A 27,940-nucleotide genomic window follows, 5' to 3' on the forward strand; every position below is an offset into this window, starting at 1 on the left:
GGCACTTCTTTCAGCAGAGAAGCCGGTGGGGGCGGGGAGGAGCCCGAGGGGCATCAGGCTCTGTCACAGAGGTCTTCAAAGAACCCCCATCTCCTTGACACCACATAACGACAGGGATCATCAAGCTGTGAAGCAACAGCCTCCTGTTTCAACCTCCCTGCCCCACGCCCTCCCTCCCAGACCCACCAAGTCCCCTGCAGGCCCCCGGCCCCCCTGCCCCCGGCTCCGTTGGTGCTGGGACACCTCTCCTCTGGACGCACTTCCCCAGCAGGTTTGGAGGGGGCACCGCCCAGCTCTAGCTCAGGGGCCTTGGACAGAGAGACCCTTGTTGTTCTGAACGGGAGTGGGGGGCGGGGACCTGGTCCGAGCTGGGCTGGCCTTCCCTGGGAAGGCGGAATCTGGGAAGTTTCCAGTGGTTTCTGCCATGGATTTGACATGATGACTTGGAACCCTGGGTGCCATGGTGAAGGGGGCAGAGGGAGCATCTTCTTCCACCAAGTGCAGGAAAAGCAAAGGAAGCTGCTGTGCCCGGAGAACAGAGCGCAGCACACAGGGCGAGACCAGAGGCAGAGACGAGGGGAGGGGACAGCAGCCCCCCACCCCACCCCAGCGGCCTGGGAGGCCACTCCAGCCCCAGACTGTCTCAGAGGCTTGGCAGCCCTTCCCACCCCAGGATTCCAGGAAACCCTCCCATGTCCTCTGAACTTGAACTCCCTCGAACAAACTCTGTTCAGGCCTAATTGGTCAAGGGCCTGAGAGCTGCGTGGTCCTACCCCTGCGACCTGTGTTCCTGGAGAGACCTGTGCTGGCCAAGCCCTTCCTGGCAGACCCCAGGCTGTTGCCTCTCCCTGTCTGGAAAGTTCCCCCCTGTCCCCCCACTCAAGCCCCCCTGAAATAGTGTCCCTCCCTGAGCCTTTCTGGGCTGCTGGACACTTGGTTTTGAGTTCATTTCCTGCCTCAGTGTCTTCAGACTGAGCCAGAGGTCAGCTGAGGGCCTGTCTGTACCCCGCCCCTCAAACTCCCTGCCCCCCCCCCCCGCCCCTTGACTTTGCCTGATAAGCCCCTGGAGCAGAGGGGAGGGGGCAGGTGCCTGTGGCAGCAGGACCCCAGCAAAATCCCCCCAGTGGGCAGACCCGGCCAAGCCAGCGGGCTCAGCTTTTGCCACATTCCTACTCCTGTGTGTGGGCTGAGATGGGTCAGTGCGAGCCTCCCTCCCACTCCCTGGGCACTGGGTGTGTCCCGCACTCGGGTGTGCCGTGTGTGCGCACCCGCAGCCAGGGCCCCTGCTGCCAACCAGCAAGGGAGGACCAAAGGCACGCCACCCAGCTAGTAAAGAGGGCCTTTATTTCCACATGAAACAGAACTTGACTGCTGCTGCCTGTCCCCTGGTTGGGGGCAGGCCTGAGCTGTGGGAGGGGCCTGTGCCCCCTGTGGCCCCCACTCTCTTGGTGCCAAGGTCCTGCCAACTGTTGGAAGAGGGCTGGTGGAAAGGGGAGGGGTGCCAGGAGGAAATGCCAGGGAATCCTGGGTGCGGGGGGGGGGGGGCCGGCCACAGGGGGATTCCCCGGCAGGACAGACTGGAAAGGCAGCCGGGCCTCCACCCCAGCAGAGGCCTCCCTCACAGCAGGTGGGGCCTCAGTGCCCCAGGGCCAGCTTGGGAAGTGTCAACCAGTCAGAGGCCATCCGGGGTCAGTGGGATCACATAGGGCATCTCCCTGCTACCTGTGTCCCCCGACCCAGGCACCCTCGGGCCCTTGAGGCCCAGTGCCTTGGACAGGCCACAGGCTCAAAGGGAGGGGCAGCAGGACCCTGAGGAGGAAGTGTTCCATGATGCCAGTGGTCCCCCCGCAGGGGAGGGCCACCCCCCCCCCGCAGGCCCAGCAGGTCGCACTGTGTCCCTGGAGTCCTGGGCCTCAGTCCCACTGCTGAGAAGCCACTAGGATCTCACATTTGTTGGCCCGCCTGCCCCTCACTTGTGCAGAACTGCTGGGGGTTTGTGTGTGCAGGGGTGATGGGGGGAGGGTGCGGGGGACAGACGGCAGCTCTGGAACCCTCCCTGGATCTCTGCAGATGCCCCCGAAGCCTCCCAGGCACCAACCCCGCCTGGGTCCACGCTTGCAGGAGTGACAGGGCTCGTGTCAATGCCACAGCGTGTCTGACTTAACCCCCAGCACCCAGAGGGCGTGCGGCACCCGCTGGCGCTCAGGAAGCAGCCCTGCGTGGACTGCAATGGGTGTGTGTGCCCAGAGGGTCCGTGCAGACGTGCGCCCCACACCCACAGGCATGTGTCCACAGCGCGTCCGTGCACCGCGTCCGTGTGCGTGTTTGTGTGTGCCTGCAGGGAGTGTACACAGTGGTGAACCCTGAGTGCACGTGCCTGGGGGAAGTGTGAATGCACACGCACTCCTGCTGGATGGGGGCATGGGTGTGGTCATGGGAGAGCGTGTGTCCACTCAGGCGCCGGCCCGAGGGCTGGGGGTGCTCACTGCCAGCTGGCGCAGCTCTCGGGCAGACTCTGCACAATGGCCTCCAAGTTCTGCTTGTCAGCGCGGACCTCGGCGAGGTCGCTCTCCAAGCTCTGGATCTGCAGCTCCTGCTGCTCGGACTCCTGCTCCAACAGCCTCAGCTTCCCCTGCAGGGACCCGGGCGGGCCCAGCCGCAGTCGCAGGCGCTCCAGGGCCTGTCCGGTCTCGTTCAGGGCCTGGGCTGGGGCTTGATAGGTGTCCAGCGACCCTGTAGAGGATCAGAGTGCCTCAGCGTGGGCCAGTTCCCTGCCGTCCCCAGGAGCACGTGCAGTCCCCACCCCAGAGACCCTTCCAAGCCCAAATCTTCCAGGACTCTGACTGCTCACAATTCCCCAGGAAAGCGAGGGACCAAGAGGGCAGTGTGGTGGAGGCCTGACCCGGGCACCTCACCAAGGTCATGCCCTGGCTTCTGGGGTGTTCCCCCGACAGGTGGCACTGTGGGAGGGAGGAAATGCCACCTTCCTGTGGAGACCACTGAACGTTTGTTGTTGGTGTTACTGTTACTGTTTATTTTTAAAGGCCTTGGGTGAATCCTGCACCCCAGTCTCTTGCTATAAGGCAGTGGTGTGTGCAAGGTGCCCATGATGCCTGCCGGCCCCCACACGCCATGTCCAGTCGCTGAGAGCACGCCTCCGCAGGGACCACCTGTGCCGGGTATAGGCAGGTGTGCGGGTGGAAACAGGGTCTCTGGCTTCAGCACGAGAGCTCAGGAGGCGGAGGGGCAGGGAGGGCTGCGGACCTGGGAGGCGGACAGCCCGGCCCAGGCCCAGTCTAGCTCTATTTCTTGGGGGTTGAGGGCTTCCTGGAGTGTCCCCAAGAGTAAAACGGGGGTGGGGCCAGGTGCTCACGGGTGAACTTTGTGGTGACGTGGCACGGAATCCGAAGGCTGCCTGCCCCACCCGGCCCTTGTCATTAAGGGTGACATTCAACAGGAAGACAGCTAAGCACGGTAAGAGTGACAAGGATGAGGAAGTAAATTCTAAATGGCTTCTTCTAAACCCAGAGGATCCCACTGGGCCCCAGGGTCCCCCACGGCCTCGAATTCCTGGGCAATGAAGGCCCCATGAAGGGCAGGCGGGTGCAGTAGCTGGAGCTGGGGGCAGGGAGAGGCAGAGCAGGGCTGAGCTCTGGTGTCTGGACAGGTCCTGCCCCCAGCAAAGACCTGGAGAGGCCCCACCGTCCCCAGGGAAGTCCGAACATCCTGGCCTTTGAGGAGACTCGGAACTGGGGCACAGCCCCCACTCTATCTGCCTGTGTGGGGCTCCCAGGGGCGGGGGCAGGGAAAGGGGCCAGTTGGTGCCAGCAGGAATAAATGAACAATAAGGGCAACAGCCAGACCCCGAGGGGCCCCCAGGACCCAGGGGGTCAAGGCCCAGCCTCGGGCCTCCTTACCCAGCCCGGCAAGCAGCTCCAACAAAGCCCTGATGTCCTTCTCCAGGGAGGCGCGTGACTCCTGGATCTGCTGCCCCACGTGGCTCAGCCCGGCACCCACCTTCAATGAGGGAGGAGGGAGGAGGGAGGAGGGGGAGCCTGAGCGATTCCTGCCGGCTCTGGGGCCAGGAGGAAATGGGGCGAAGGCCTTGGCACACGTACCTGCTCAGCTTCCTCCAGCTCCTGTCTCCACGCCCTCGAGGCTACCACCTGCTGGGAGGCCTGTCGCAGCGTCGCCCTTGTCTGGCTGGAGAGCCGCCTGGCGTGGCGGCGTCCCTGCTCCCCCTCCCTCAGCAGGGCCTTGGCGAGCTACAATGGGTTACATGGGTGACAGTGCAGAAGGAGGGGAACAGAGCACGTCCTTCTGGAGGTAAAGACCACTGTGGTGATGATGCCAACAGGTGAGACGGCATCGGCGAGAACTGGGGAGATGCCCCTCCATGAGCGTGGGCCCCCATTAAAAAAGCAGCCTGGAGGTATGGGGAATAAGGCCAAACAGACCTACTAGTGAGTCCTGCTCATGTGACTTAAGTGGGCCTCAAGGTCTTCACCTGTCCCCTGGGGACAGTCATGACACCTGTTTCTTGAGGAACCTACAGTGTCACCCGTGCAAAGCCCCAGAGCTCAGCGCCCAGGACCCTCGGAGCCCTCAGTGAGTGTGGAGTGTGCGGCGCCGCACCCAGGGAGGGCGGGTCTGCCGGGGGGCCGGTTCTCCCACAGGGACACCACTGCCATCAGTCTGTGGCCCTGACCTTGGCACTGTTCCTGGCCAACAGCACGGCCTCTGTGCCCTTTTTCTTGGCACTGGAGGAGACAGGTGCCGCGTTTCCCAGCATCTTCTCCGCCTGCTTGGTCTTCTTTCTCGCGTCTGCAAGGAGCCTGCTCCGGACGACGCCTGCCTTCCTGCTCAGCACAGCCTGGTCCTGGGGCCGAGGAAACTGCAGCTCCAAACCTGCAAAGCCAGCCGAGGCTGTCAGGGGGGCCTAGCTCCCGGCTGGAGGGCCTCCCAGTCACCTGACCAGCCCTGGACCCTCTCATGACATGAGTGGAGGTGGAAGTGCATGAGATCTGGGGGCTGGGGGTGGGTTGGGGAGGGCAAACCCACAAGTGAGACATACTGCCCAGTGAATTTAAAGATTCATATTATATTATAATACTTATTAAAGTCACAAATCACACGGGGGTCAATGCATGGGTCACTGTTGGGGATGGGGAACCACGGCACACTACACAGTGAAGTCCATTGAGCTCTTTGTTTTTATGTACCACCTATTTCTGAAAAGGCTTTGAGGTACCTTACAGTGATAAATAAATCGAGTTGGACAATTAAAATGAAAAACCAAGGGCCACCTGTGACTGGGGAGGGAAGGGGGTAAGGAAGGGAAGAGAGGCAGTGAGAAGTGCCAGAAAGTTAGGATAATGACATTGCAGGCACTGAACGCACTATGTACCTCTGAGCTTCCTAGCAGCCAAGACAAAAAGGGAAATACAATTCATATAGGTTTTATTATCTTATAAGAAGTAGTTTCCTTTGTGTAAAAAAAAAGAGACTTTTCCCTTTTCTTTCAAATAAAATTGTAAGGGAAATTTATCTTAAAGACTACTGGTTACAGTAGACAGAGTCAAATTTTAAGACGCATCAAGCCTTCTAATATTTGCGGGTATCCCATGACATAATTGCTTTATGAAGATAACCCAGAAATTTGATCTCCACTTTCCTGCTTTTACACAAAATTAATGGCTCTTCAAGTGCACTCGGTGGAGCCCCAGTTCTACGGGGCGTTAATACACACCAGGGGGGAACACCCACGCAGTTTAAATCGGGTGAGCTGGGTGTCCTTCTTGTGGGGCTTCTCAAAGCCTTTGCTGTTCTAAGGCGGGCCCCGTATGCCAGCACATGGCATTTCCTGAACTTATTGGAACACGAACCCTGTCTCAGAAGAGCGGATGGTAGGCCGGGGACCCTGGAGCACCCCCTGGGGGAGGCTGCTCCACATTCCCTGCAGCCAAGTTTTCTGCCATCCTGACCGTCTGCTGAGCACAGGGCAGGTGGTGTAAAAGGGGTGGGAACAGGGGAAAGAACCAGGCTTAGATGTTGGGGGTGTGTCCCTGTGTTGATGGCAAAGCAGTGCCAGGGAGGCAAATTCCCATTTAGTACCGGCAAGAACTTCCTTTTTCTCAGAACTATCCAGCAATGAGCAGGTGATATCTTGAGAGGTAGTGAGCACACCATCACCAGAGGCAAGCAAGCTAAGGATCTATAAGTCCCCTGTCTGATGGGGGGCAGTTGCGGCCTGTGACTTTAAGACCCCTTATAACTCTAATGCTCTAAAATCCTAATATCCCATCATTACATATCATTGAATTCACACTTTCTTAAACTTGAAGCAGAGACGAGCATACACAGCCATGCCCTTCCCACCAAAAGCCCCCTGACCAATGGGTCACCAGGACATCAGAGTGCAGAGGAACCCAGAAAACAGGAGGCCTCGCCCAGTTTGGCCTCTGCCCAGAGGCTCAGAGCCGACAGGCGGGGTTGGGAGGGAGGCCGCAGAATCGGTTTGACGGTGGAGAACTGACCCCTGGTCTCAGGCCCCAGGAGGCCTCAGGGGCTCAGGGTGTGTTCCTGTCTTGTCTGGCTCACTGGGACACGGCCACAAACAAAGGGTGAGGGGCTTCTCCCTGGAGCAAAGACAGCATCACAGGAGCCCACAGCACACCAAGAGGCACACCAAGGTGAAGAAGCATAATGCTGGCTGGTTCCTGTTCAGCCAGCTCAGATCCAGGGGAGAGATCACTTCCTTTCCTCGGTCTACCCATCTGTAAAATGGGAGCACTTTGCCTCATTTTCCAGAAGCTTAAAACGAGGCCTGGACTGGCATTAACCCATACCCTCTTCTGAAGAGAAACTCTGTGTCCCTCCCTATAGCCCCAACTGGACACTGGGCCATGGCAGTCACATTTGTCCTAGGTAATGTGAACCCTGGCCAGAGTGGACTAGACTAGCATGAGACAGCCGAAGGCACCTCATGGCTCCCAGGGGCTCTGTGTGTGGTCTGATGATGGACAGTCATGTGGGCGAGCACCTGGTAAGAAATGTGTTGCAGGGAGGCAGGGTGGGTGGGACAAGTGGCCACAGGAGAGGTCCTGGCAGAGGGAGCTGTCCACTTGGCTTACGCCCACATGACTGGACTCCTGTCCCCTGCGGCCAAGCCTGTTCAAGTGGCTGTCGTGGGCACATGTGCCTCCGTGAGTCTAGGGCTCGGCCAGGCACACGTACCTTCCAGGTCAGCCAGCAGGGTCCTGGCTCCCACCACGGTCACTCTGGCAGCCTGGACGGACGAGGACGCCCGGGTCAGGGCGGCTCTGGCCTCACGTTGCAGCTGGAGAGAGAAGAGAGACGCTGGGCAGGTGGCACGGGGGTGTGCTGCCTGGACTCGGGCCTGGCGGGCAGCAAACCTGCGCACAGTAGGTCCCAAAACGTCACCAAAACTCGACCGTACGCTGTTTACCAGGAATACCTGGCATTTTATTATGCAAATATGAATCCCTGAATATCTCTCCCAAGAAGTTACCTGTCCTGGAAAAGCTTCAAGGAACATGAACATGACAGCCAAAGATTTTATTTACTTATTTTTAGAGAGAGGGGAAGGGAAGGAGAAAGAGAAGAAGAGAAACATCAGTGTGTGGCTGCCTCTCAGGTGCCCCCTACTGGAGACCTGGCCCACAACCCAGGCATGTGCCCTGACTGGGAATTGAACTGGTGACCCTTTGGTTCACAGGCCTACACTCAATCCACTCAGCCACACCAGCCAGGGTGATTTTTTTTTTATTAAGATTTTCTTTATTTATTTTTAGAGAGAAGGGAAGGGAGAGAAACATCAATGTGTGAGAGAAACATCAAGTAGTTGGCTCTCCCGTGCCCCGAGCTGGGGACCGGGTCTGCAACCCAGACACGTGCCCTGACTGGGAATCGAACCAGCGACCTTTCAGTCTGCAGGGCTGTGTTCTATTCACTGAGCCCCACTAGCCAGGACCGAAGATTTCTTTTCAGAACACGTTGTGTCTCGAATAGCAAATCTTTATCACACAACTTTTCCCTCGGAAAATCCGTTTCTTGCCCCAGCCACTAAACAAGACGAGACACGGGGCGTGGGTTTGATGGGAGAGCAGACAAGCAGAGCGTGCCTCCCTCCACGCCGTGGAGAAGCGCTCGGCCATAAACGGGAATGAAGTTCCAACACAGGCACAGTGTGGACGAACCTCAAAGTCACAGGAATCGAAAGAAGCCAGACACGAAGGGCTATGTATTACACGATTCCACGTACGTGAAGTATCCAGAATGGGTAAAACCACGGGCAGAAAGCAGATGCATGGCAGCTGGGGCGGCGGGGCGGGGAGGGAGAGCAAGGCGTGAGTGCTTCACGGGCTTGGGGCTTCCTTCGGGGCGGCGAGAGTTTGGAACTGGACAGAAGTGACGGCGGCACAGTGCGGAGCAGGTGCTAAATGCCACTGTCCGGTGCACTGAAAAATGGCTCCTTCCGCACTGTGTGAACTTCAGCTCAATAACAGTAATAAATACATAACATGGCCCTGACTGGTGTGGCCCGGTGGATCGGGCGTCATCCTGTATACCAGAACGCCTTGGGTTCAATTCCCAGTCGGGGCACATGCCTGGGTTTCAGGCCAGGACCCCACTGGGGGCCGGTGAGAGGCAACCAATCAACAGTTCTCTCACACACTGATGTTTCTCTCCCTCCCTTCCCCTTCTCTGGAAATAAATGAATAAAACCTTCATTTTTAAATCAATAAACAAACAAACAAACAAACAACATGGATGTGAAGAGCCCCAGAAGGCTGCCCCGGGAGCCCTCCTGTCTCTGTCCGACTCTGGCCGTGCAGCCGGGTGAGAGGCACTGGCGGGGTGGGGGGTGGACACCGCACTCTGGGGCCTGGCCCAGACCCTGCCACGGTGCTCAGAGACCCGGGGGCATCCCCACTCAGGACGAGGGTGACGGACCAGATCAGGGGAGCCACCCTGGGAGCCCCGACACGGCCCAGCCCCCCCAGTACGTGCCGGCACGGGGCCCAGCCCTTCAGATGAGGCCCACTTCTCACACGCACGGCCTTCTCCCTGCTCGGTTTTCAAAGGGAAAATGAGGACGGCTCCAGAGAAGCCGGGGTCTGTGTCGGGATGTGAGTAACGCCGGCAGCTTAGTTCGGGCAGCCTGCCGTTCGGGCTGCCCTACTCGGACATTCGGCCTGGGGTACTCAGCTAGAACGCTGACATAAGGCGTGAGGGGCACAGGGGAATGCTTTGTACTCTCCTTGCGACCATTCTGTAAGTCTAAAGTCTCTTCCAGATGAAAAGGTAAAAAAATTTTAAGAGGTCTTTATACTTCACTAGGTTGGACATCTCCAGGCGAGGCTAAATTCGCCCATAATTCTGCTTGAATTTTCTGACCATTTCATACCATCTCCCCACTGGGCTGCAAACACTAGCCTGTGGCTGAGTGTTACATGCACAGCAGGCGCTCTGTGAATATCGGGCGGGTGGCCCCGGCTGCTGCGTCTCCGTGGACTGAGTGCCACCATGGGAAACACAGGGTCACTGGTTCGACTTCTGGTCAGGGCACATGCCTGGGCTGTGGTCCAGGTCCCCGGTGGGGGGCACACGAGAGACAACCACACATCCATGTTTCTCTCCCTTTCTCCCCACTCTCTAAAAATGGATAAATTAAAAATTGGGCAGGGTGAACCTACCCCAGTTATAACTAAGGCTGAATAACGGTGGCAGGCATGGCCTTGGATGTTGCTAGCCTGTCTGTCTGTCCTGCCCTCTGTCTGTCCACCCTGCCTCCTGCCCCAGGTGACTCTGAGGTTCTCTGGACTTCGTGGGGAGGCACTGGAGGGAGGAAAAGAATGATCTTTGCCCCTCCTGTCCCTGCGGCCCCACCCCAGATCACCCCTGGGGGAGCCCCAGCCTCTCCCAGGTACCTGCTGCAGGACAAAAGCCCACCTGTGCGAGGGGCTCTGCCTTGTGCAGTACAGTGTGGGCAGTCGCCTGCAGGGCCCGGGCAGCCTCGGTGACCTCCCGTTCCCTGGAGATGACCACCTTCTTCAGGGCCTGCGCCTTCAGGCCCAGGTCTCGGGTCCTGGAATTCTGAGGATGCAGAGAGATGGCGGGTTCAGGCAGGGCCCAGCGGGAAGGCCCACGGGGCAGATCCTCTCCTGGGTGGGAGGCGCAGGGGCAGGGACGGCGGCAGTAGGGTCGTGTGGACATGGGGAAGCAGAAGGGCGAGGGCCAGAATGAGACCTCTCCCCTGAGGCCTGGATTCCAGCCCCACTGATCTCTAGAAGCCTGGGCAAGTCCGCTCACCTCCCAGGTCTGCACTTCCTCCCCCAGGTCCACAACAACTCATCCGAAACCTTGGGGCTGGTGTGCTTCCCAGCGCAGACTCTTGGGGTTCCAGGGCGGCACCCCCACACAGGTGACCCTCTAACAGCCTCGGCCACCTCTGGGAAACCAGCACTCAAAGCCAAGGCATTGCTCTCTGGGCATCTCCTCACACCCCGGGGAGAAGCAAAGACGCCCCCCTGAAGCAGCCTGGGGCTGGTCAGGCTGGCTTAGGTCTGCCCCACGTGCATTGTATAAGCTTAGCCTTCTTTCAAAGTTGAGTTCCCAAGATTTGGGATTTCAGGGTTGCTGAGAAGACACGATGTAGCTGATTTATCCAGAGGCGATAAGCACAGGGTGACAGGGACAGAAGGGACGAGGCTGACAGCACTGAGGACCACCCTGTGTACTACTGACCAGCCCCCCAACCCCCCTCCCCGTGGACATAACCCAATGGGAGAGCTCCCCCCGCCAGACAAATAACTGAGGCCCAGGGAGGGAAAGCCCTTGACCAAGGTCACGGCGGGATCCTCGGAGCTGGGATTGATACCAAGTCCATCTGGTGCCCTTGCTAACACCACTGGGATGGGGAGAGGCCCTGCCTTGATATTATTGTAATCAACAACTGAGATCGGCGGGCGGCAGAGCTCTAACTCTGTGCCAGGCAGGCCTTCTGCCAAGCCCTGGAGGCGGATTATCTTGTTTTTTATCAACTGCTAGGGAGTTAAAAATAAGCCAGGGCATCTGCCTCGGCCTGGGCCACTCTGCTTTCCCAGATGCCACATTCTCCCCTATCCCCACCGCGTGTAGAAAACTAAGGACACAGAGCTGACCAGTGCTGCAGGGGCGGCCAGCGAGGTCAGGTGCAGGGCTGCATCGGCGCCAACTTCATGCACGGTGGCCAGCACCCTCTCAGCTTCGGGCAGCCCCTCCGCCACAGCTGCGCCCAGTGCCTTCCGGGCCACCTGAACCTCCTGGTACCTGAGAGGAGACAGAGCCGGACGGCCCTAGGCACAAGGTGCGGGGCCTTCCTCCCCATCACTGTCCTGTGCCCCCTCCCCCAGCCCTTGGGTTCTGAAGGGCCTGCCTTCGGGTTCTCTCCCAGCTTCCCGGGCAGAGTGCCCTCCACGGCCTCTGAAACTGGCCGCCACTCTGCCGATTTCAAATGAATGGAAAAGGCAGCAGAGGGGCTGCATTCTTGATTCTTCATTCCCTCCATTCGGTCATGCTTTTCTGAAGGGCTCACACTTGATTTCCACTTGTGAATTGCATGTTTTGCAAATGTTTGGCTCCTCTGGATAAATCGCGAAGAGGAACGTGCCTGGTGTCCAGAAACTGGCAGAGGCCCAGACTCGGTCTTAGCTCAGCTGTGCCCTTGGGTGACCTTGGGCATGAAGAGCCTGGGGCTGCATGATCTCTCTGTGGCCCTTTAGCCAGCGGTCACCAACCTTTTTGGCACCAGGGACCAGGTTCGTGAAAGACAATTTTTCCACGACGTGGGGCAGGTGGGGTGTACAGGGGCAGACAGGAGGCGGAGCACAGGCAGTAATGCAGGCGAAGCTTTGCTCACTCGCCTCCTGCTGGGCAGCCCGGCTCCTACCAGGCCACAGACCCAGACTGGTCCACAGCCCAGGGGTTGAGGGCCCCTGTTGTAATCAGCCAACTAGAACATCTGTCCTGTCCTGTCCTGTCCTGTCCAGCTGTCCACACCGACCCCGCCCACCTGGCCCCCTCCCCCCTCCCACCTTGTCAGAGAGCCAGGACCCCCACCCTCGGAGTGGGTCATGAGACCTCCCCCCACCATGCTGGTTGGCTCAGAGCTGACCATCAGAGCTGGGCCACTCCCACCTAGGAAGTCCACCCTGGTGGGCCTCCGCTGCCCCTTTGACTAAGAGGGGGATGGAGGGACCACCCAGAGCAGAGAAGTAAAGGCCAAGAGGAAGCCGGTACAGAGAGGAGCTGCCTCAGGGCCTGGGCTAGGGCTGGGGTCACGGCAGGGAAGAGAGGGAGGGCCTTCCTTGTTCAGGTGGCTGTCCCTTCTTGAGAGCAGCCAAGCTGCATCCCCACACATGAGTGGGTTCCTGCAGCACCACCCAACGGTCCCCAGACCCCAGACATCCTGATCTGCCTCGGAGACTGGCAGGGCAAGGAAGCCAGCTCTGGAACCAGCAGCCTTCGGCCAGGCCCCGTCGAGTCTGGGAGGCCAACCCAAGCTCTGCCCCACCCCTGGGGGGCCTTACCTGTCCTCCAGCTCCTGCTGAGCCTCCAGGGCCATTCTGCCCTCCACCAGGCTCCAGAGAAGCATGTAACTGGTGTGGGAGGCTAGCAAAGCCCTCCGAGCCATGGCCTTGATCTTGGCAGCAGTGTCCTCGTGGCTGCATGAAAATATCCAGCAAGTGTGGCCAAGAGCCCACAAAAAAGGGGACCTTGGACCCAAACTACACCCCCCACGGCCTGGGCCTCGGGCCACCTCGGAGTCCAGCCAGGATCTCTGCTGACACACAGCAGACTGACGGGCTGCGACCCGCCCCTGATCCTGTTTTTATACCTAGAGCTGATGCCTGTCTTCTGGGCAGAATGAAGACCAGGGCCCTTTGTCACACATGATAGCTCCGTTTGGACAATAAATCTACATGGTCGCCCCAATAAAGACAGTGCAGAAGAGGGTGGTCCGGAGAGCCTTGGGCTGACTGCCCACTATCTTACTTCTGAGCTATGTGTCCCTAAGCGAGTCACTGGAGCTGGCTTTTCACTCTCAACTGGGTCTAGAGTCCTCAGGGTACAGCTGAAGGAGAAGACTGCAGCAGACGCTGTGTTTTTAGGGTCTCACGCTACTTCCTAAAGGCAGCGGGTAAACAAGGTGCTTGGGTGTAAAGGGGATGAAGTGCTGGCATGTGCCACGCACGGGGGCCCTAGAAGCCACCCTGCGGCGTGGAAGAAGCCAGACGCTGAAGACCACCGACTGTGCGATTCCCCGTGTATGGGCTGTCCGGAAGAGGAAAACCCATGGAGATGGGAAGTGTGCCAGTGGCTGCGGGGGCCTGGGGAGGTTCAAGAGCAACAGGGAGCAGCACTGGATGGGCAGGAGCTTTGGACTGGGGCAAAGGTGGCGTTCTGCCAGGCTGCACGGCTCTGTGAACACGCTGAAAACCGCCGAACTGTGCCCCGTGGCAGGTGGGCTGCAGGGCATGCCAACTTTATCTCAATGAAGCTGTTACTTCAAAAAGGACAGTAGATGCTCTCAGAGGCCTTCAGTTGGCCAAGGTGGCTTTGTGCCCCACCCCCGGCATCGCCAAGGGGCTCACACTGTTCTTCCACGCCTGTCCTGCCCACGGTGGCCACAATTCCCCCCAACCAGGCAGCCCTTGTCCTCATCTGATTCCAACTCCTGGTGAGGGACACCTGTGGGGCTGGTCCTGACCCTGGAGCCTCCAGAAGGAGGACTGGGCTCCCTTCACAGGGGGGCTCACCTCTTGGCCAGGTCACGGGCCTCTGTGGCCAGGTGGCTCCAGTTGGCGAGCTGGCCGGGGACTTCCTGAGGAATCACCTTTAGAGAAAAGAGGAACAGAGGTGAGAACTGATGGCCCATCCCTGAGGGGCAAGGGCCACACCTGGCCAGGTTACTGGGCAGGACTGGACAGTGCCAGTCACTTCAGAAATGCTCTAGGTTGGCATCCAGGGGGCGGAGCCCTAGAACGTGGAAATGGCGGCCATGACACCTCCCGCTTGGTGGGCCTTCACTGTCTGCTTGGACGATGCCCCGTCCTTTGCAGCTGTCACCTCGCTGAACCAGCGGAGGAGGCTCCGTGCATCCCCCCGTTTTGGCAGATGAGGAAACCGAGCCCCCCAGAAGGGGTGGGAGGCCTGCCCGAGGTCACCAGGTCAACGGCACTGAACCCAGCCAGGCTCAGTGTGGGAAGGGGGCTCCCTGGGGTACCAGAGATGCGAGGATGGTGGCCGAATGCAGGACCTCCTCCTCTGCTGACTCCAGGGTCGCCTCCACGTCTGCCAGCTGGAGACAGGTCTTCCCGGCTCCAGCCTGGCCGCAGTGGGCACTCCCGCTCACGGCTCGCAGCTGCTGCCGGGCGGCCTTCACAGCTCCCTCGAGGCCTGTCACCTGCACCAGGAAGGCTTCCCGGAACCCTGCAGAGAGCCCGCCGTCCAGGGGGTCACAGAGCAATCGAGATTTCACACTAAAGCCCCCACCCTGGGGGATCCCCTGTGGCCCTCCACTCTTCCTGGGGGCGGTTTAACTCTAGCATCAGGCCTGGGCCCCGCCAGTCAGCTCCCAAGGAAGAGCCCCCCATTTCTCAGATGGAAAGGCGGAGGCCCAGAGACCCAAGGCCTCCCCCACAGGAAGCCAGCCACAGAGAGGGGCCTGGAGGGAACCTGGTCTTCTACGGTGACAACAGGCAATTCCTGAATCTGGGGCCTCGAGCCAACAGTGTCATCTGCAGCATGACTCAGGACCCTGTTGTAGCGTGTGACATTTGGGAGCTCCCTGTTTTGATAATGAGTCTTGCTAACAGGTGCTTGGCTCACCTATACAGGGCTGCTAAAGGAGTAGAGGTACTTATGAATGTGAAACTATACAAAGGAATCAATTTTCTTCCAATGCCCCCTAAACGTCCAATGCCAAAGTCCCAGCCTTTTTTTTTTTTTGCTTATTTATTCATTTATTATCTACACTAGAGAGATAGCTATGAGCAAAACGGCCAACAAGCAGGACAGCAGGAGCTGTACCTGTTCAGCACCTGGGACAGCGCCTGGCGGTTACTGGCTGGGCGGGGGCGTGAGTGGGTGAATCCAGCCTCAGGGCCTCACTGAGCTTACACAGTCTGGGTGGGGCAGGGAGCAGGGGCACCGATGTCATGGGAAGAGGCCGATATTAATAAAGTTACAAAGCTTGTCTGGGCCGGGGACATTACCGGGAGGTCCACAGGGAGCCAGGACGGTGTCATGGGAGGGGCCCGCCTCGGCAGGGAGGCCAGACCCGCTCTCCCAGCAAGTGGGTCCTCCTGGGGCTGAGCTGGGACCCTCGAAGCATGCTGAGGCCAGCCTGAAGGGCTCCAAAGGGGGCGTCCGACCAGCCAGCCTTCCCCTTGCCTCCCCGTCTCCCTGTCTCCCGCCGTACCTTTCAGCTGGTGGCCCTGGTAATTGTCCCCCCGAGGGGCCTCTCCCTGTAGAATGTCCATTGGCCCCCAGGGGCTTCCACAGTCAGACTCCTGAAGCCAGCCCTCCATCCGGGTCAGCCTGGCTTTCAGCTTGGCAGCCTGGAGGGGACAGGAAAGGAAATACTGCCAGGACTCCTCCCCCTGGCTTCTGCCTGGTCTGCCCACCCTGAGGGTCCCCAGACCCCTGAGAACCACCCCGCACCCCAGGCTCATAGTGGTCCCTCCCCTTCCCCCACCCACCGGCACCTGCAGGCTCTCAGCCTACCACACCTCTGCCCTGCTGAGGGGGCGGGGAGGGGAAGGGAAGCCCAGCAGAATCCCTGCCTGTCCCGTGGTACACCGGCCCAGAACTCAGCACACAGTGGGGACGGCGGGTGCCCTTGTGGGCTGAGCCAGTCTGCTAAGTAACGAGACACTGAAGCAAGACTGTCACCTGCCTGGGTGCGTGACAACTAAAGGGCTGGGGGAGCAAAAGCCCTGAGCTCAGGCTCCTGACCCCTGCGTGGCACCACCTCCCTGCTCCAGATTCTACTCATGCCCCTGAATGGGCTCCACCCTCCTCCTTCACCTCCCCACAAAGGTGTCTGTGGTCTCATCCCCCTTGAACTTGGGGAAGTGTGAGACCTCGGCCTGGGTGGTTGGTAAGGAAATGGTCGAGAGCTCCTGTCCACTGAGGAGCGGGGAGAGGGCAGAGGTGAGGGCTGACCCGGGTTGGCGTGGGCCAGGAGGCTGCATGCGCACAGGGAGGAGGCAGCTGGTGAAAGCCTGGGAACTACGGAGGAACAGGCGGTTCCTGGTGCCCAGCACGGAGCTGGTGCTCTCTGGGGATGCTCCGAAGGTGGAGCGGGCCTGGGCGGGGCCTGGATGGGGCCTGGGCCGGTGGGCTCACCTCCTCCTTCACCAGGCTGTAGCAGGACGGGCACTCTTGGCACTGCGCACCGCCGGCCGTGAGGAAGAAGTTGTCCTGGCAGCGGTCACACTTGTAGCCCACGAAGCCGGGCTTGCACACACACGTGCTGTTCTCGTGGCACTGGGCCGAGGCGGAGCCCAGGGAGGAGCACCTGCAGGCTGGGGAGGGGTGGGCAGGGCAGATGGTGCGGGTGCCCCGATGGCCCCCCACCCAACACCAGAACCCCAGGTACTCCTGCAGCCTCACACCTGGCTGCCCCAGATGCCCCTGGGCAGCTCAATTACATTCTGAGTCCTTCCCAGGAGACTGATTCGGGGGTCAGAGGTGATGCCAGAGTCGCTGACTTATTTCAGAGTGCCCAGGTTCTAAGGGACCACCACCCAATCTTAACTGTGAGCACGAGGAACCCGAGGCCAAGGGGCGGCGATACACGGGCCAGGGGCACAGTCCCCGGACCCACCGGTGGCGGCTGGCCTTTCTCTCCCTTCTCCATTGGTCTTCTTTGCCAGCACCCTCAAGCCACGCCCCCCCGGGAGGCCAGGGAGGCCCTTGCTTCCTTACCCCGGCAGCCCTTGACGGAAAAGCCAAAGAAACCCAGCTGGCATCTGTCGCAGGCCCGGCCCTGGACGCCGGGGCGGCAGGGGCACTGCCCAGTCTTGGGGTGGCACCGGTTCTCCTGGGAGCCCAGCGGGTGGCACTCGCAGCTGTGACAAGGGAAGGGCGTGGGTCTGAGTGAGCCCCAGGCTGCTCCCAGCCCAGCCGCCCCGCCACTGCAGCTGGCGAGGGGCCTCAGGTCATGTCCTCTACCCACAGGGCCCATGGCCACCGGGGCTGTGTCCAACAGCTCCCCCAAGCTGTGCCCTGGGAAGCAGTCTTAGAAAATACTCCCGCAAGGGGGGAGGCTGGGATGGGAAAAATAGACAAAAAACTGTACTTGAAAAATAACTAAATAAAATTTTTAAAAAAAGAAAGAAAATACTCCCCCCCAAAAAGTGGCTATGGGGACATACACATCTTGGAGACCGTACCCCGAATAGGAGCATCACAATGCAATCAGCACATTAAGGGCTCTGAGAAGTCACTCGAGGAAGAAGTCTGTCTGCCTCACCGGGCATTTCCCTGGAGTCTGCTGTGCCCCGCACACCCTGTGTAAGGCACTGCTGAGGCCAAAACGTCGCTGAGCAGCAGCGGCAGCACCGAGAAGGGAATTGGAGGCCACACCGGCCCCTGCCAACCGGCCCCTCCCCTAGGGCACCCGTGGCCTCGCCCTACCCACCTCCTGCAGCCCTTCCCAGGCTGGAGGTCGTAGAAGCCTGGGCTGCAGCGGCTGCAGTCCCGTCCAGTCACGTGAGGCAGGCAGGAGCACTGGCCGGTCACTGGGTCGCAGGGTCTCTGCTCCCTGACTGAGCCCCCTGGGTTGCAGCTGCAGGCTGGGGGTGGACACAGGACAGGGGCTTGGAAACCGTCTGTTCGAGCAGAGAAGGGCAGCCCACAGAGGGGACACACAGCCAGCTCGGAGTTCCAGACTGTTTCTGACAAAAGGCTCTAGGACCTGGCTGGCATCTCGGGCATTTGCTACATCCTTGGAGAGACAGCCCGAGGCCCTGCAGCTGGAGAGAGGGCCAGAGATGCCGTCGGGGTCACAGGCGGACAAGTGCCTGGGTCCACTGTTTTGGGATATCGACCCTGCCCTCCTGGGCCTGTAAACAAGAGGCCAGCAGGTGCTGGCAGGTGCTTCGTGGAGAAAGGGCTCGGTAGCAAGTGTGGGGCGAACGCTGAACTCCTCCCTGCAGCACTTCCAGAGGCTTCCACGGGCTGAGTGCAGCGTGGCCCTCTGAGAGGGGGCACTGGGCTGAGTGGTACCCAGGGGCGGAGGAGGGGTGGAAGAATGCCTCAGCCAGGGGTGGGGGCCACAGCCTGCCTGGAAGCCTGGGGGCAGGAGGAATGGGACAAGTGCCCCAGGCCATTGGGACGGTTGTTTGTGCTAACTGTGGAGCCTGGGTTGAGCGCTAATTATCAAGACAGGAAAAAACACCACGGCTGGGGGAGGCCTCGGAGGAAGGCAAACCCTCACCGGTCCTGGACAAGAAACAGAGAAGGCGAGGAAGCTGCCCAAGCCCCTCCCAGCCCAGCGGAGCCCGGCGCACTCACCTGCGCACTTGTCCCTGGCACGTGGGGCCAGGGCGCTGCCGTAGAAGCCCCGCCGGCAGCGCTCGCAGTGGGCGCCTGTCGTGTTGTGCAGGCAGCGCAGGCAGTGGCCAGACAGGGGGTCGCAGTTGCCCACGGCGTTGGGGTCCACGTTCCCGCTGCACTGGCACCGCCGGCAGGGCTGGGGGTCCCCAGAGAGCCCCAGTGGGTCCCCAAAGAAGCCGTCATCACAGATCTCGCAGCGCCGCCCTAGGGAAAGGTGGAGACGCCACTCGGAGGAGCTGGCAGGGGGCCCCAGGGGGTCGGGAGAGTGGGACCCAAAGCCAGCGCCCCTGGTGTCCTTGCGGAGCAGAGCGTGGGCCTGGGGCGGGGCCAGCTCGCCTGTCTCTGGCTCTGGGGTCCCGGCGAGTCCCTGAGCCTCTCTGAACTCCGGCTCCTCGTCTGCACGGTGGGCCAGGACGGCTGAGAGGCACTGGCGAGACCCTTTGTGCAGAGCACCCAGCCCAGCGCCTGCCGCGTGCTAAATGCTCGCCCGCGGTGGCTGCCACCACCTCTGCCTCCTCACCCACGTCATCGTCACCATCCTCTTCATCAGCACCCTGATCATCATCTTCGTCCATGGACTTCATCATTGTCTCGATCAGCACCTCCTTCCTCAGCATCATCTTTGTCATCTTGACAATCGCTTTACTGTCACCATTATCACCCCACCATTACCTTTGTCCTCATCATCACCCATCATCATCCTCTGGATCGTTACCTTCATCATCTTCTTCATCATTACCTTGACCATCACTCTCCGCACCATCTTCAAGGTCACCGCACCCTCCTCCTCCTCCTTGCTTCCCCCAGCTGCCCCCTTAGCTGCTTCCTCATTTGCAGTTCCCGGTCCTTTACCTGTTCTGCTTCTCACGGTCCCTGAACTCCCTTTGGGCTGTTTTTTTCTGAAATAAACACTTGCTGCCTCATCCCCCTGCCCTCGGGGTCACCGTGAGTCTCAGAAAAGGCAGTGCATTGGGGGACTTTCGGGGGGTCACGACCTGGGAGGTCCGTTCTGGGCACAGATGAGACGTGAAAGAACATACGTGTACCATGTGCTTCATGCAGTGCCAGCCTGTTCTTGGGAAACACACCTATTTCATGAATGTCTGCGAGAAACAGGGTGACCCACAGACCTCGACAGCTCCCTCTGTCCCCTGGGGGCGGTGGGGGGACCGGCACACTGGCTCCTTGCTCGCAGACACACTGTGCTCCTCTTTACACTCTTCCAGGCGATTTCAATGGTTATGATGCGTATCACCCATTTTTCAATTTAACTAACAGCCACTGACTGTCATTGCCAAAGGGAGCCGTGGGTCCCATGTCCCCAAAGCTCATCGCTCAGTTGAGATCAAGTCAAGGCTACTAAAGGCAGGCAGCCTTGACAATGGAAAGGAGGAACAGAAAGAAAGAAAAGAGAAGAGGCTAGAAAAACGGGCCGAGCAGAGCCTGGACGGAGCTCAGGGTGGGTGGAGGCCAGGGCCCGACTCCGCGGCTCTGAGACCCACACGGAGCCAGGCGGGCAGGAGGGGGACGGAAGCGGAGACGAAGACTGAGGCCACCGTTCACCAGCCCCTCACTTGGGACCAGCTGAGGACCACTCCCAGGGCCAGAGGCAGCACCGCAGTCCCAGAAGGGGCTGCCGGGGAGCCGCGTGGTGGGCAGGAGGGCGGGCGGAGGTCAGAACTTGACCCTGGTCAGTCCCGACTCAGACTGCCCAGGTGAGCTCTTTGCGTGCTGGGCTCTCGCCAGCACCCAAGGATGCTGGTGTGACAAAGACAGAGGCTGGCACGGGGCCTCAGACCTAATGTCCACCTGGGCACCCCTCCCAGGGTGGTCACCCTGCTCCCCCCAAATCCTCCGTCAGGTGTATCTCAGCCTGGGTCGTCTGAGCTTTGCTACCTGTCCACGGCCTCATCGAAGGGGCTGAGCTCCCCTCGTGTCTGCGGACCACAGGAAGCCACAGTCAGGGGGTCAGGACGCATGGGGACGGTTGTGGAAAGGGAAGGCAGGGTGGTGGCAAGGGGGGTGCAGGGTCCTGAGGTGGGAGCTCACTCCGTCAGTTCTCGCAGTGCCTGGCCCGGGGCCTCCCCGCAGCCCTGCTGCTGTTGGAGTGGCCACGTTCGACAGGACCGGTGGGCTGCCCGGACACAGCACGTGCACCAGACTCGGACCCAGGCACCTGGGGCCCCTGGAACCACCACGCCAAGTGCGCTGAGCCGGCCACAAAGTCAAACACTGCATGACTTCACTTGTATGAAGCACTTGGAATAGTCAAACTCACAGAGACAGAAAGGAGGAGGGCGGGTGCCCGAGGCGCAGGGAGGCGCACCGGGGACCCAGTGTTCAGGGGGCACAGAGCGCCAGTGGGTGGACAGATGGTCGCACAGCCGTGTGAAGGCACCTAATGCCACCAAACTGCACAGCTAAAAATGGTTAAACTGGCAAATTTTACATGTTTTGCCATCACTACAAAAATTAATAACAGAATATACAAAAAAACTAATGAATTATACACTTTAAATGGGCGAATCATATCTTAATAAAATCCTTTAAAAAAACCCCAATGTCTAGGATGGGCCTGAGTCCTGGAGTGGGAATGAGGAACGGGAGAGGCCTGGGGGCGGGGGCTTCTGCTTCACACACTGCCTGCTGATGTCTGAACGCTGGCGGTTTGACCAGTTTCCTGCCTCAACGCCTCGGCCAGGGCAAGTACAGACCCAGGCTCCTGAGCTCCACCCCGAGCTCCTAAGCCAGGCTCCGTGGGGCCAGGGCCCAGACCGGTGGATTTTCAAAATCTTGCCTGATATGCTCAATGGCCCAGGGTCTGCCAGGAGCTCACAGCAGCCCGGGGCCCTGGCTCTGGGACTGTGGGACTCAGGGACCCCAGAGGACAGACCCGTCACCCCCAAGCTGGCCCTCCCTCCTCTGCCACACTCCACACCCAGGACCCCACTCCTGGAGCCCAGGCAGAGGCAGGGACACCGGGCACAAGCCACTCACCTCTCTGGCCCAAGGGGCAGTGGGTGCACACCACCTCCCCGCTGCCTGGGACGGTCGCGCAGGACGACTGTCCAGGGCACGGACAAGGCTGGCAGTCATCGGCGTGGCCTGCAAAGGGGTTGCCGTAGAAACCTGGCAAGCAGTGCTCACAGGACGGGCCCTCGGTGTGGTGGCCGCATAGGCAGATCCCTAAGGGGTGAGACAAGCACCTGTTTACCGTGGCCTGAGCCTCGATCACTCCGGAGACAGTGCTGGGCTCCCAGTGAACCCACAGCAAGGTTGGGAGCCCCTCCAAGGTGGAAGCAGCATGTTCCAGGGATGAAACACCCACCGCGGGTTCGCGTCCACGGTGTGAACCTGGACAAACTGATGCCCCTCGCCTCAGCGCCCCACCTGCAGAACAGGCACCACAAGTTCAAGTGGGCTCCGTCTGGCCTCAAAGGCTTCCTTGGGCTGCAACAAGGCCATGCAGCCCAGGGCCCTCCATGTCCCTCCACCCTGAACTATTATTATTGTCATTGACCTTATCTTCTATTCCAAAACCCACAACCACACCAACAGAGGGCGCCGCTCACGCTCCCTGGAAGTCTTCTTCCTCCGAGTCCTAATGGCTTGGGCCCCAAAGGGACAGTGACATAGACCCAGGGCTCTGGTTCTGACGTGAGGCTCCGTTTATGGGGCTCAGAGGCTCCCTAGGGAGGGGGGATTCTGTGAACCTCCTTCTCCAGCCCCGCACCTGCTGGACTCCGCTCAGAGCAGGGGACAGTGGGGATGGGAGGCCCGTGGCCAGGAACGGGGTGAGGAGCCTAGTTGGCAAGACTGCCCTCTGCAGAAGCTGGGACCGAGGTGAACAGGGGACAGAGAGGGAACCAGGTGGGGGTGGGGGGCTCCTGTGTGGGGGCAGGACAGCAGGGCAGGGGTGGCAGCCCAGGGGCACCGTCGCACTGGCCCGGCTGCCTGCCATCCCCCCCCTTGGCCCAGCACCCACACGCTCACTGCTCCTCCCTCCATCTAGGGCCCCCTGGACAGAGGAGGACTTGCTGAGTGGGAAGTTGACGCATAGCCAGGGGCTCCGGAGGATGACAAATGGGCCCCATCTCGGGGCTGCCTGGAGCATTGCCCGGAGGGATTACAAGGCCCATCTGGGCTCGACTGGTGATGTCTGCCACGGGCACACAGCCCCTCACGCTGCATCTTCTCATCTCATGTTGCCCTGTCAGCCGTCAGTTCCCAGGCCACTGTCCTTTGCCGGCTCTGCATGAAGCCTGAGGCGAGCCAAGCAGGCACCTCCCCTCTCAGAGGCCCCACCTGCCCCAGGAGAGCAGCAGTGCAGCCCCGAGGGCACCTCCCGCCCACCCATGACCTCGGGAAGGCTTTTTGGGGTTTGCTCCAGTCGGTGGGGATGACCAGCAGAAGCCCAACTTGTGGGAGGAGCAGCTGTGCCATCTACTGGCCGTGGGGCCACCCTGCACTTTCGAGCCCTCACCTGGAAGGTGCATCAGTAACGATTTGGGCGGGATTCAATGATGCCGTGGATAACGACATCTAATTAGTATGTAATCAGTATTGTTTTTGGTGATTGCTGGCCCACGCCCCCAGCTGGCCTGTTCTGGGTGTAGCCAAGTGCCCTCATGATGGGGTGCTGGGAGACTGACTCACCTGTGTTAGGGTCACAGGTGCCGTGCTGATTACAGCTGCAGGGGATGCAGTTGGCGTAGGGACCCCCCAGAGGGGTCTCCCTCTTGTATCCTGGAGCACAGGATTCACAGAACTGGCCCACGTACCCCTTGGGGCATGAGCAAGTCTCCACCCAGCTGGCTGGCGGGGACAGCCCCCGCTGGGCTGACGTGAGCTGGACCTGGGTCAGGAGCACTTGGTCTGGGAGTGAGGAGAGAGAGCGAGAGGAAGAGAGGCGCGCACACGGCTCTCCCCCAAACCCTTCCGTTCCCACCCGGGATGGGCTAGGGGTTACTGGCCCACGTGGTCAGAGGCAGCCCGTGGGTCAGTCACCACTTCTAGAAAAACAGTCAAATCAAGAGCAAAGGAAAATGAGGCGATTTTCAGGATGAGAAGCAGACACGGCTGGAGATGTTCCAGAAGGGCGTCCATGCTCAGGGGTTTGAAAGGTGTGTGCACCTGAACAGACCATTCCGTTCACCACCCTCGGATGGTGAGCACCTTAAAACGCAACCCAGGGGAGAGCGGGCCGTGGGGAACTCCGCACAGGGACAGGACTCGGGATTCTGCTTCTAGCACTGGAGCAGCCCCCACCAGACCAAACTTCTTAGAGAAAACAACTCAAAACTGCAGGCAAAACGGCGACCACGAACCCAGGAGCGCCCCACGGCGGGTGGAGAGTACAGGGCACTGATCACCGAGGCTTGGGGGGGCACAGCCTTTCGGGCAGAAGTTCGGCAGCGGCATTTAAAATGTGCATGCTTGGACCGGACGGTTCGCCTCGGGGGATCCGTCCTGAGGACACACTGTGCGAGGACCCAGGGCCCTGGACTCGAAGCCCTTGCCTGGCCCTGCGGCCCCGTGGGCACTGGTTGGAAACCAGACACCACTCCTTGTCCACGAACGGGGAACGGGCCAAAACCCCTCGGACCATCCAGATCGTGGAGTGAACGGTCCAGGGTGCACACGGACACCCAGGCTTTTCCACGTGCGATGATACATATCCGCCTCCGAGATACAGTGTGAGCCCAAAACAGTACTCAGCAGGATACTGTGCTGCGTGACATTTGTCTAACTAAAAAACAGAGCTGTAAGTCCCTCGTGCGGGGAGGTCTGCAGAGATGTGCCTGGAACATCGTCAGCAGGAGGGGAAGTTTGGGGTGGGGGAGGCAGAGGCTCAGTCCGTGCCCTGCCTCTCCGGTTCGCCTCCGGCCCCCAGCTCAGGCCGACACCAGGGCGTGCCCTGCAACCCCCCGTTACGGGAGGCTGAGTGAAAGACGGGGAAGTGCTGGAAGCTGCTGGAAAGGATGAGAATGGCATTCCTGCCAACAGCCTCAGCTAGAGGGCCTGGGAGGGACCTGGGGAGCAGGGAGGCTTGGGGGGCAGTGAAAGTGCAGGCAATTCAAGCACGGCCGCAAAGAGGAGGCAGAACAGGCTGGGTGATGCTCCCCAAGCCTTGGACTTGAAGAGGCCGCAGGGAAGTTGGCCATCTGAGCCAGAGGTTCTCCCAAGGAGCCAATCAGCCCCTAGAAGCAAATCTGGGGGCGTTTCTGTCACAACAATGGGCTCCTCCCAGCAGTGACTCTGCTACCATGTGATGGCAGAGGTGGGGGCTGCTTCACTGACCACGCTAACATCCCTTGCAGCTGCCCATCCTCAGGCCGCTACCTGTCCCGCCCCTGCCTCTGTCCTCGGCATCGTCCGCTGCCCCACTGGTCATGTGGCCTTGGGCAAGTGTCCTGACCTCAGAGTTCTTCATGGTGCAGTGGGGACAATGACCATCTGCTATGAGGACTCAACAGAGAAGCCCAGGCCCAGCCGCTTCTGGGGGGCACCCTTATCGCCACTTACCAGAGGGGCTTGGGCTGGTCCGGATGCGCAGAGCGGTCAGGTTGGCGAGCAGCCGCTGGAAGTGGAAAGGGAGTAGCGGGGGCTCCACGTCCTCGGAGGTCTCCTGCAGCCTGGCAGAGGGTGGGAGTCAGACTGGAACCCGAGGCGGGGGCAGGGGCAGATCTTGGGGAAATCCCAGCAGGCCTGGGCCACAGGGACCCCCGACCACCCGGCCCCACCTCTCAGGACAGAGCAGGACACTCACCGGAACTCGAGCTGTGCCTCCCGGGGTCGCCCAGCATCCTGGGGGCCTGATGGGCTGGAATGGCGCAGACTCAGGGCCAGGCCCGCTCCTTCCAGCCTCAGCTGCACGGGTGGCAGGGAGCCCCCAGGGGGGACCCGGAAGGTCAGTGTGAGGGGCTGCCCATAGCTGAACCGCTGGTCCCCCAGGAACGCCTCTGAAGACAAGAGAAGGCCGTGACAGTCTGCACTTCATTAGCCTGATTTTAATCATCTATGCTGATCTCACTGGCGGTGAAACATCCAAACGGGGAAAAGGACGGCAAGTGGGAACCCAGGGGTCTCGGCACAGCCTGTGCTCAGGGTGGCCCCCCCAACCCTGCAGTCGCTGTCTCAACACTCTTCATGCTTCTAGGTCTAAACTTGGCTCCTACGGATGCGGCCCGGTCCAACAGGACACCGGAGTCCGTGTGGGAGCAGAGGGGACACTGTCCCCGGGGCGGAGGCACCTGGCCACCCGCTCACAGGCAGAGCCCAGGTGGACCGTGCATGTCAGAGCACAGAGAGATGCAACTCGAGGACGTGGGCAGCCAGCCACTGAGGGACTGAGCAGGGGGGCTGAGGGCCCCCAGCGGCCGTGCTCTCCCTGAGAGTCAGAGTCGGACTGGGTTTCCAGCAGACAGGAGGCAGTGGCGCTGAGAAATGCCAGGGACTGGAGCCCGGTCACCACCTTTCCTCCTCGGCTAGTTCTGCGGATGAGCTGAGGATGGAAGTCATGACGCGCAAGGACAGGGGCCAAGGCTCCTCTTCCGCGCTGTCCTTTGGGACTCCTGAAGACTGCAGGTGTAGCGGCTGCTAGACTGCGTGAATAAAAGCCGCGAGTCCGTCCACTGGCCTTGCCCACGGCGTGTCCCCGGCCCCAGTGCAGAGCCGGCAGACTCTTTCTGAGTGGCGAACCTCTTTTTCTTAAGTGTGGCGACAAGGCAGCCAGGGAATGGAGCGTGTTTTCTGCTTGTGGGTCGCTGAGCTCGGAGCGCCTGCCCCACGAGGCAGCCCGAGGACCCATGTCCTTTGCTCTCTGGTAGCAGGGCCCACACGGGCTGCATCCACACAGCTCCTCAGATGTCCATCCGCAGGCTCTGGTGCTCTTGGGGAGGGACGGAACGGCCAGGACTGGGTCTGGGAGCCGGTGGACCCCGAATCTGGCCACAGGAGAGCTAAGAATGGACTCCAGACTGCTGGCCCTAGGACTCCTCCTTTCTGGGATACCAAAGTGGCCCTAATCAATGGGGGTGTGGTTCAGAACAATCCGGAACTTGCTTCTGCAGGAATCCCACAGTCCTGGGCATGGGGCGCAGTGCCTGGTAGGGTGAGGGGCTGATGGGAGGTGCACAGGGATTGTCTGGGGTACGACCGTGGCCCGAACGAGCCCCGGGTGGCAGCGCAGTGAGCAGGAAGCAGGGGGCCCCAGGACACCACAGGGCATGTGGTCAGCAGAAAAATGACCCCCAAGGGTGTCTCATGTCCTAGCCCCTGGCCCTTCGAACTATGTTGTGTCGCATGGCAGGGGCCATTAAAGTTGGAAGTGGAAACCAGGACCTTAAAGACGTAAATACAGATTATGCAGCTGGGCCCCACACAGACACACGGTCCTTAAAAGGAGGAGGGAGGCAGAGGGGCTGGTATCAGTGATGAAACACGAGAAAGCTGGACCGGCTCTGAGGCCGGAGGCAGGGGTCAGGGGCCGAGGGGTGAAATGGCATCCAGAAAAGCAGGGAAAGGCTGGGGACCAGGTTCTTCCCTGGAGCCTCTGGGGAGCGCGGCTCTGCCCTGAGGCCCGTTTCAGACTCTGATCTCCAAACCAGGTGGGATAACCAGGTGTTGTTTACGGCCACCAGTGGGGGTGGCCATTTGTCAGAGCGGCGAGAGGAAGCATGCAGGGGGTGGTCAGTCCTCCCTGGGGCTGGATGTACCTGGTGCTGTGAGCTCCACCTCGCCTTCTGGGTCCAGGAGGAGCCCCCTTGGGCTCCACTGTGCAGGATGCTCTGGGTCCCCCATGCTGCTGGCCCGCCAGCCACTTGCTCCTGGACCACAAACACACACACACACACAGGTCCCTGGGAGATCCGGACGGTGGCCTCTGTCCCCTCCAACTTCACACCTTTCCCTGGGACCCAAGGGTAGTGCCCAGAGGACTGAAACAATGGGGGCCAGGGAGGGGAGAGACAGCCCTAGAGAGAGGCAAGTGGGGATGAGAGCTGGCCGGTGCCCAGAGCCAGGTCCCCAGGGCACAGCTGCCCAGCTCACATGCCCAACCCAGAGCCAGGGCGGGGGGGCTCAGGTGGGAGGTAGCCCCAGGAGAACCTTCACAGCTCAGAGGCCTCTGGGCTGTGGTGCCCCTCAGCGGGCATTGGGCACAATGTGAAGACACAGCCTGGAGACCCCAAATGGGGCGCTGGGATCTCAGAGCTGTTTCTAACGACGCTGGACTTCAGAGAACTTCCTCTCCGCTGAGCTCACCACCCCTGCCCTTCAAAGGACATGTCATCAGCTCCACTGCACCCAG

General features: G+C 60.4%; 1 protein-coding gene across 1 annotated transcript in view; it reads right to left on the bottom strand.

Moving 5' to 3' along the window:
- Positions 1 to 1,114: 1,114 nt before the first annotated feature.
- LAMC3 (laminin subunit gamma 3) overlaps positions 1,115 to 27,940 on the bottom strand; it is a 52,377-nt gene continuing 25,551 nt past the window's right edge. The window contains exons 9-28 of the mRNA XM_037158581.2: positions 27,348 to 27,458; positions 25,400 to 25,592; positions 25,156 to 25,265; positions 23,287 to 23,505; positions 21,628 to 21,816; positions 18,589 to 18,834; positions 17,714 to 17,867; positions 16,999 to 17,141; positions 16,417 to 16,595; positions 15,488 to 15,626; positions 14,291 to 14,496; positions 13,824 to 13,900; positions 12,594 to 12,728; positions 11,187 to 11,334; positions 9,976 to 10,119; positions 7,237 to 7,339; positions 4,709 to 4,908; positions 4,119 to 4,265; positions 3,918 to 4,017; positions 1,115 to 2,733 (exon numbers count right to left, since the gene is read on the bottom strand). Of these exons, the coding sequence (XP_037014476.2) occupies positions 2,483 to 2,733; positions 3,918 to 4,017; positions 4,119 to 4,265; positions 4,709 to 4,908; positions 7,237 to 7,339; positions 9,976 to 10,119; positions 11,187 to 11,334; positions 12,594 to 12,728; positions 13,824 to 13,900; positions 14,291 to 14,496; positions 15,488 to 15,626; positions 16,417 to 16,595; positions 16,999 to 17,141; positions 17,714 to 17,867; positions 18,589 to 18,834; positions 21,628 to 21,816; positions 23,287 to 23,505; positions 25,156 to 25,265; positions 25,400 to 25,592; positions 27,348 to 27,458 (3,194 nt within the window). The 3' untranslated portion in view covers positions 1,115 to 2,482. The remainder of the gene's footprint in view (positions 2,734 to 3,917; positions 4,018 to 4,118; positions 4,266 to 4,708; positions 4,909 to 7,236; positions 7,340 to 9,975; positions 10,120 to 11,186; positions 11,335 to 12,593; positions 12,729 to 13,823; positions 13,901 to 14,290; positions 14,497 to 15,487; positions 15,627 to 16,416; positions 16,596 to 16,998; positions 17,142 to 17,713; positions 17,868 to 18,588; positions 18,835 to 21,627; positions 21,817 to 23,286; positions 23,506 to 25,155; positions 25,266 to 25,399; positions 25,593 to 27,347; positions 27,459 to 27,940) is intronic.

Source organism: Artibeus jamaicensis, unplaced genomic scaffold, assembly GCF_021234435.1.
Source record: "Artibeus jamaicensis isolate MK-2021 breed Jamaican fruit bat unplaced genomic scaffold, CSHL_Jam_final contig_471, whole genome shotgun sequence".
NCBI lineage: Eukaryota > Metazoa > Chordata > Mammalia > Chiroptera > Phyllostomidae > Artibeus > Artibeus jamaicensis.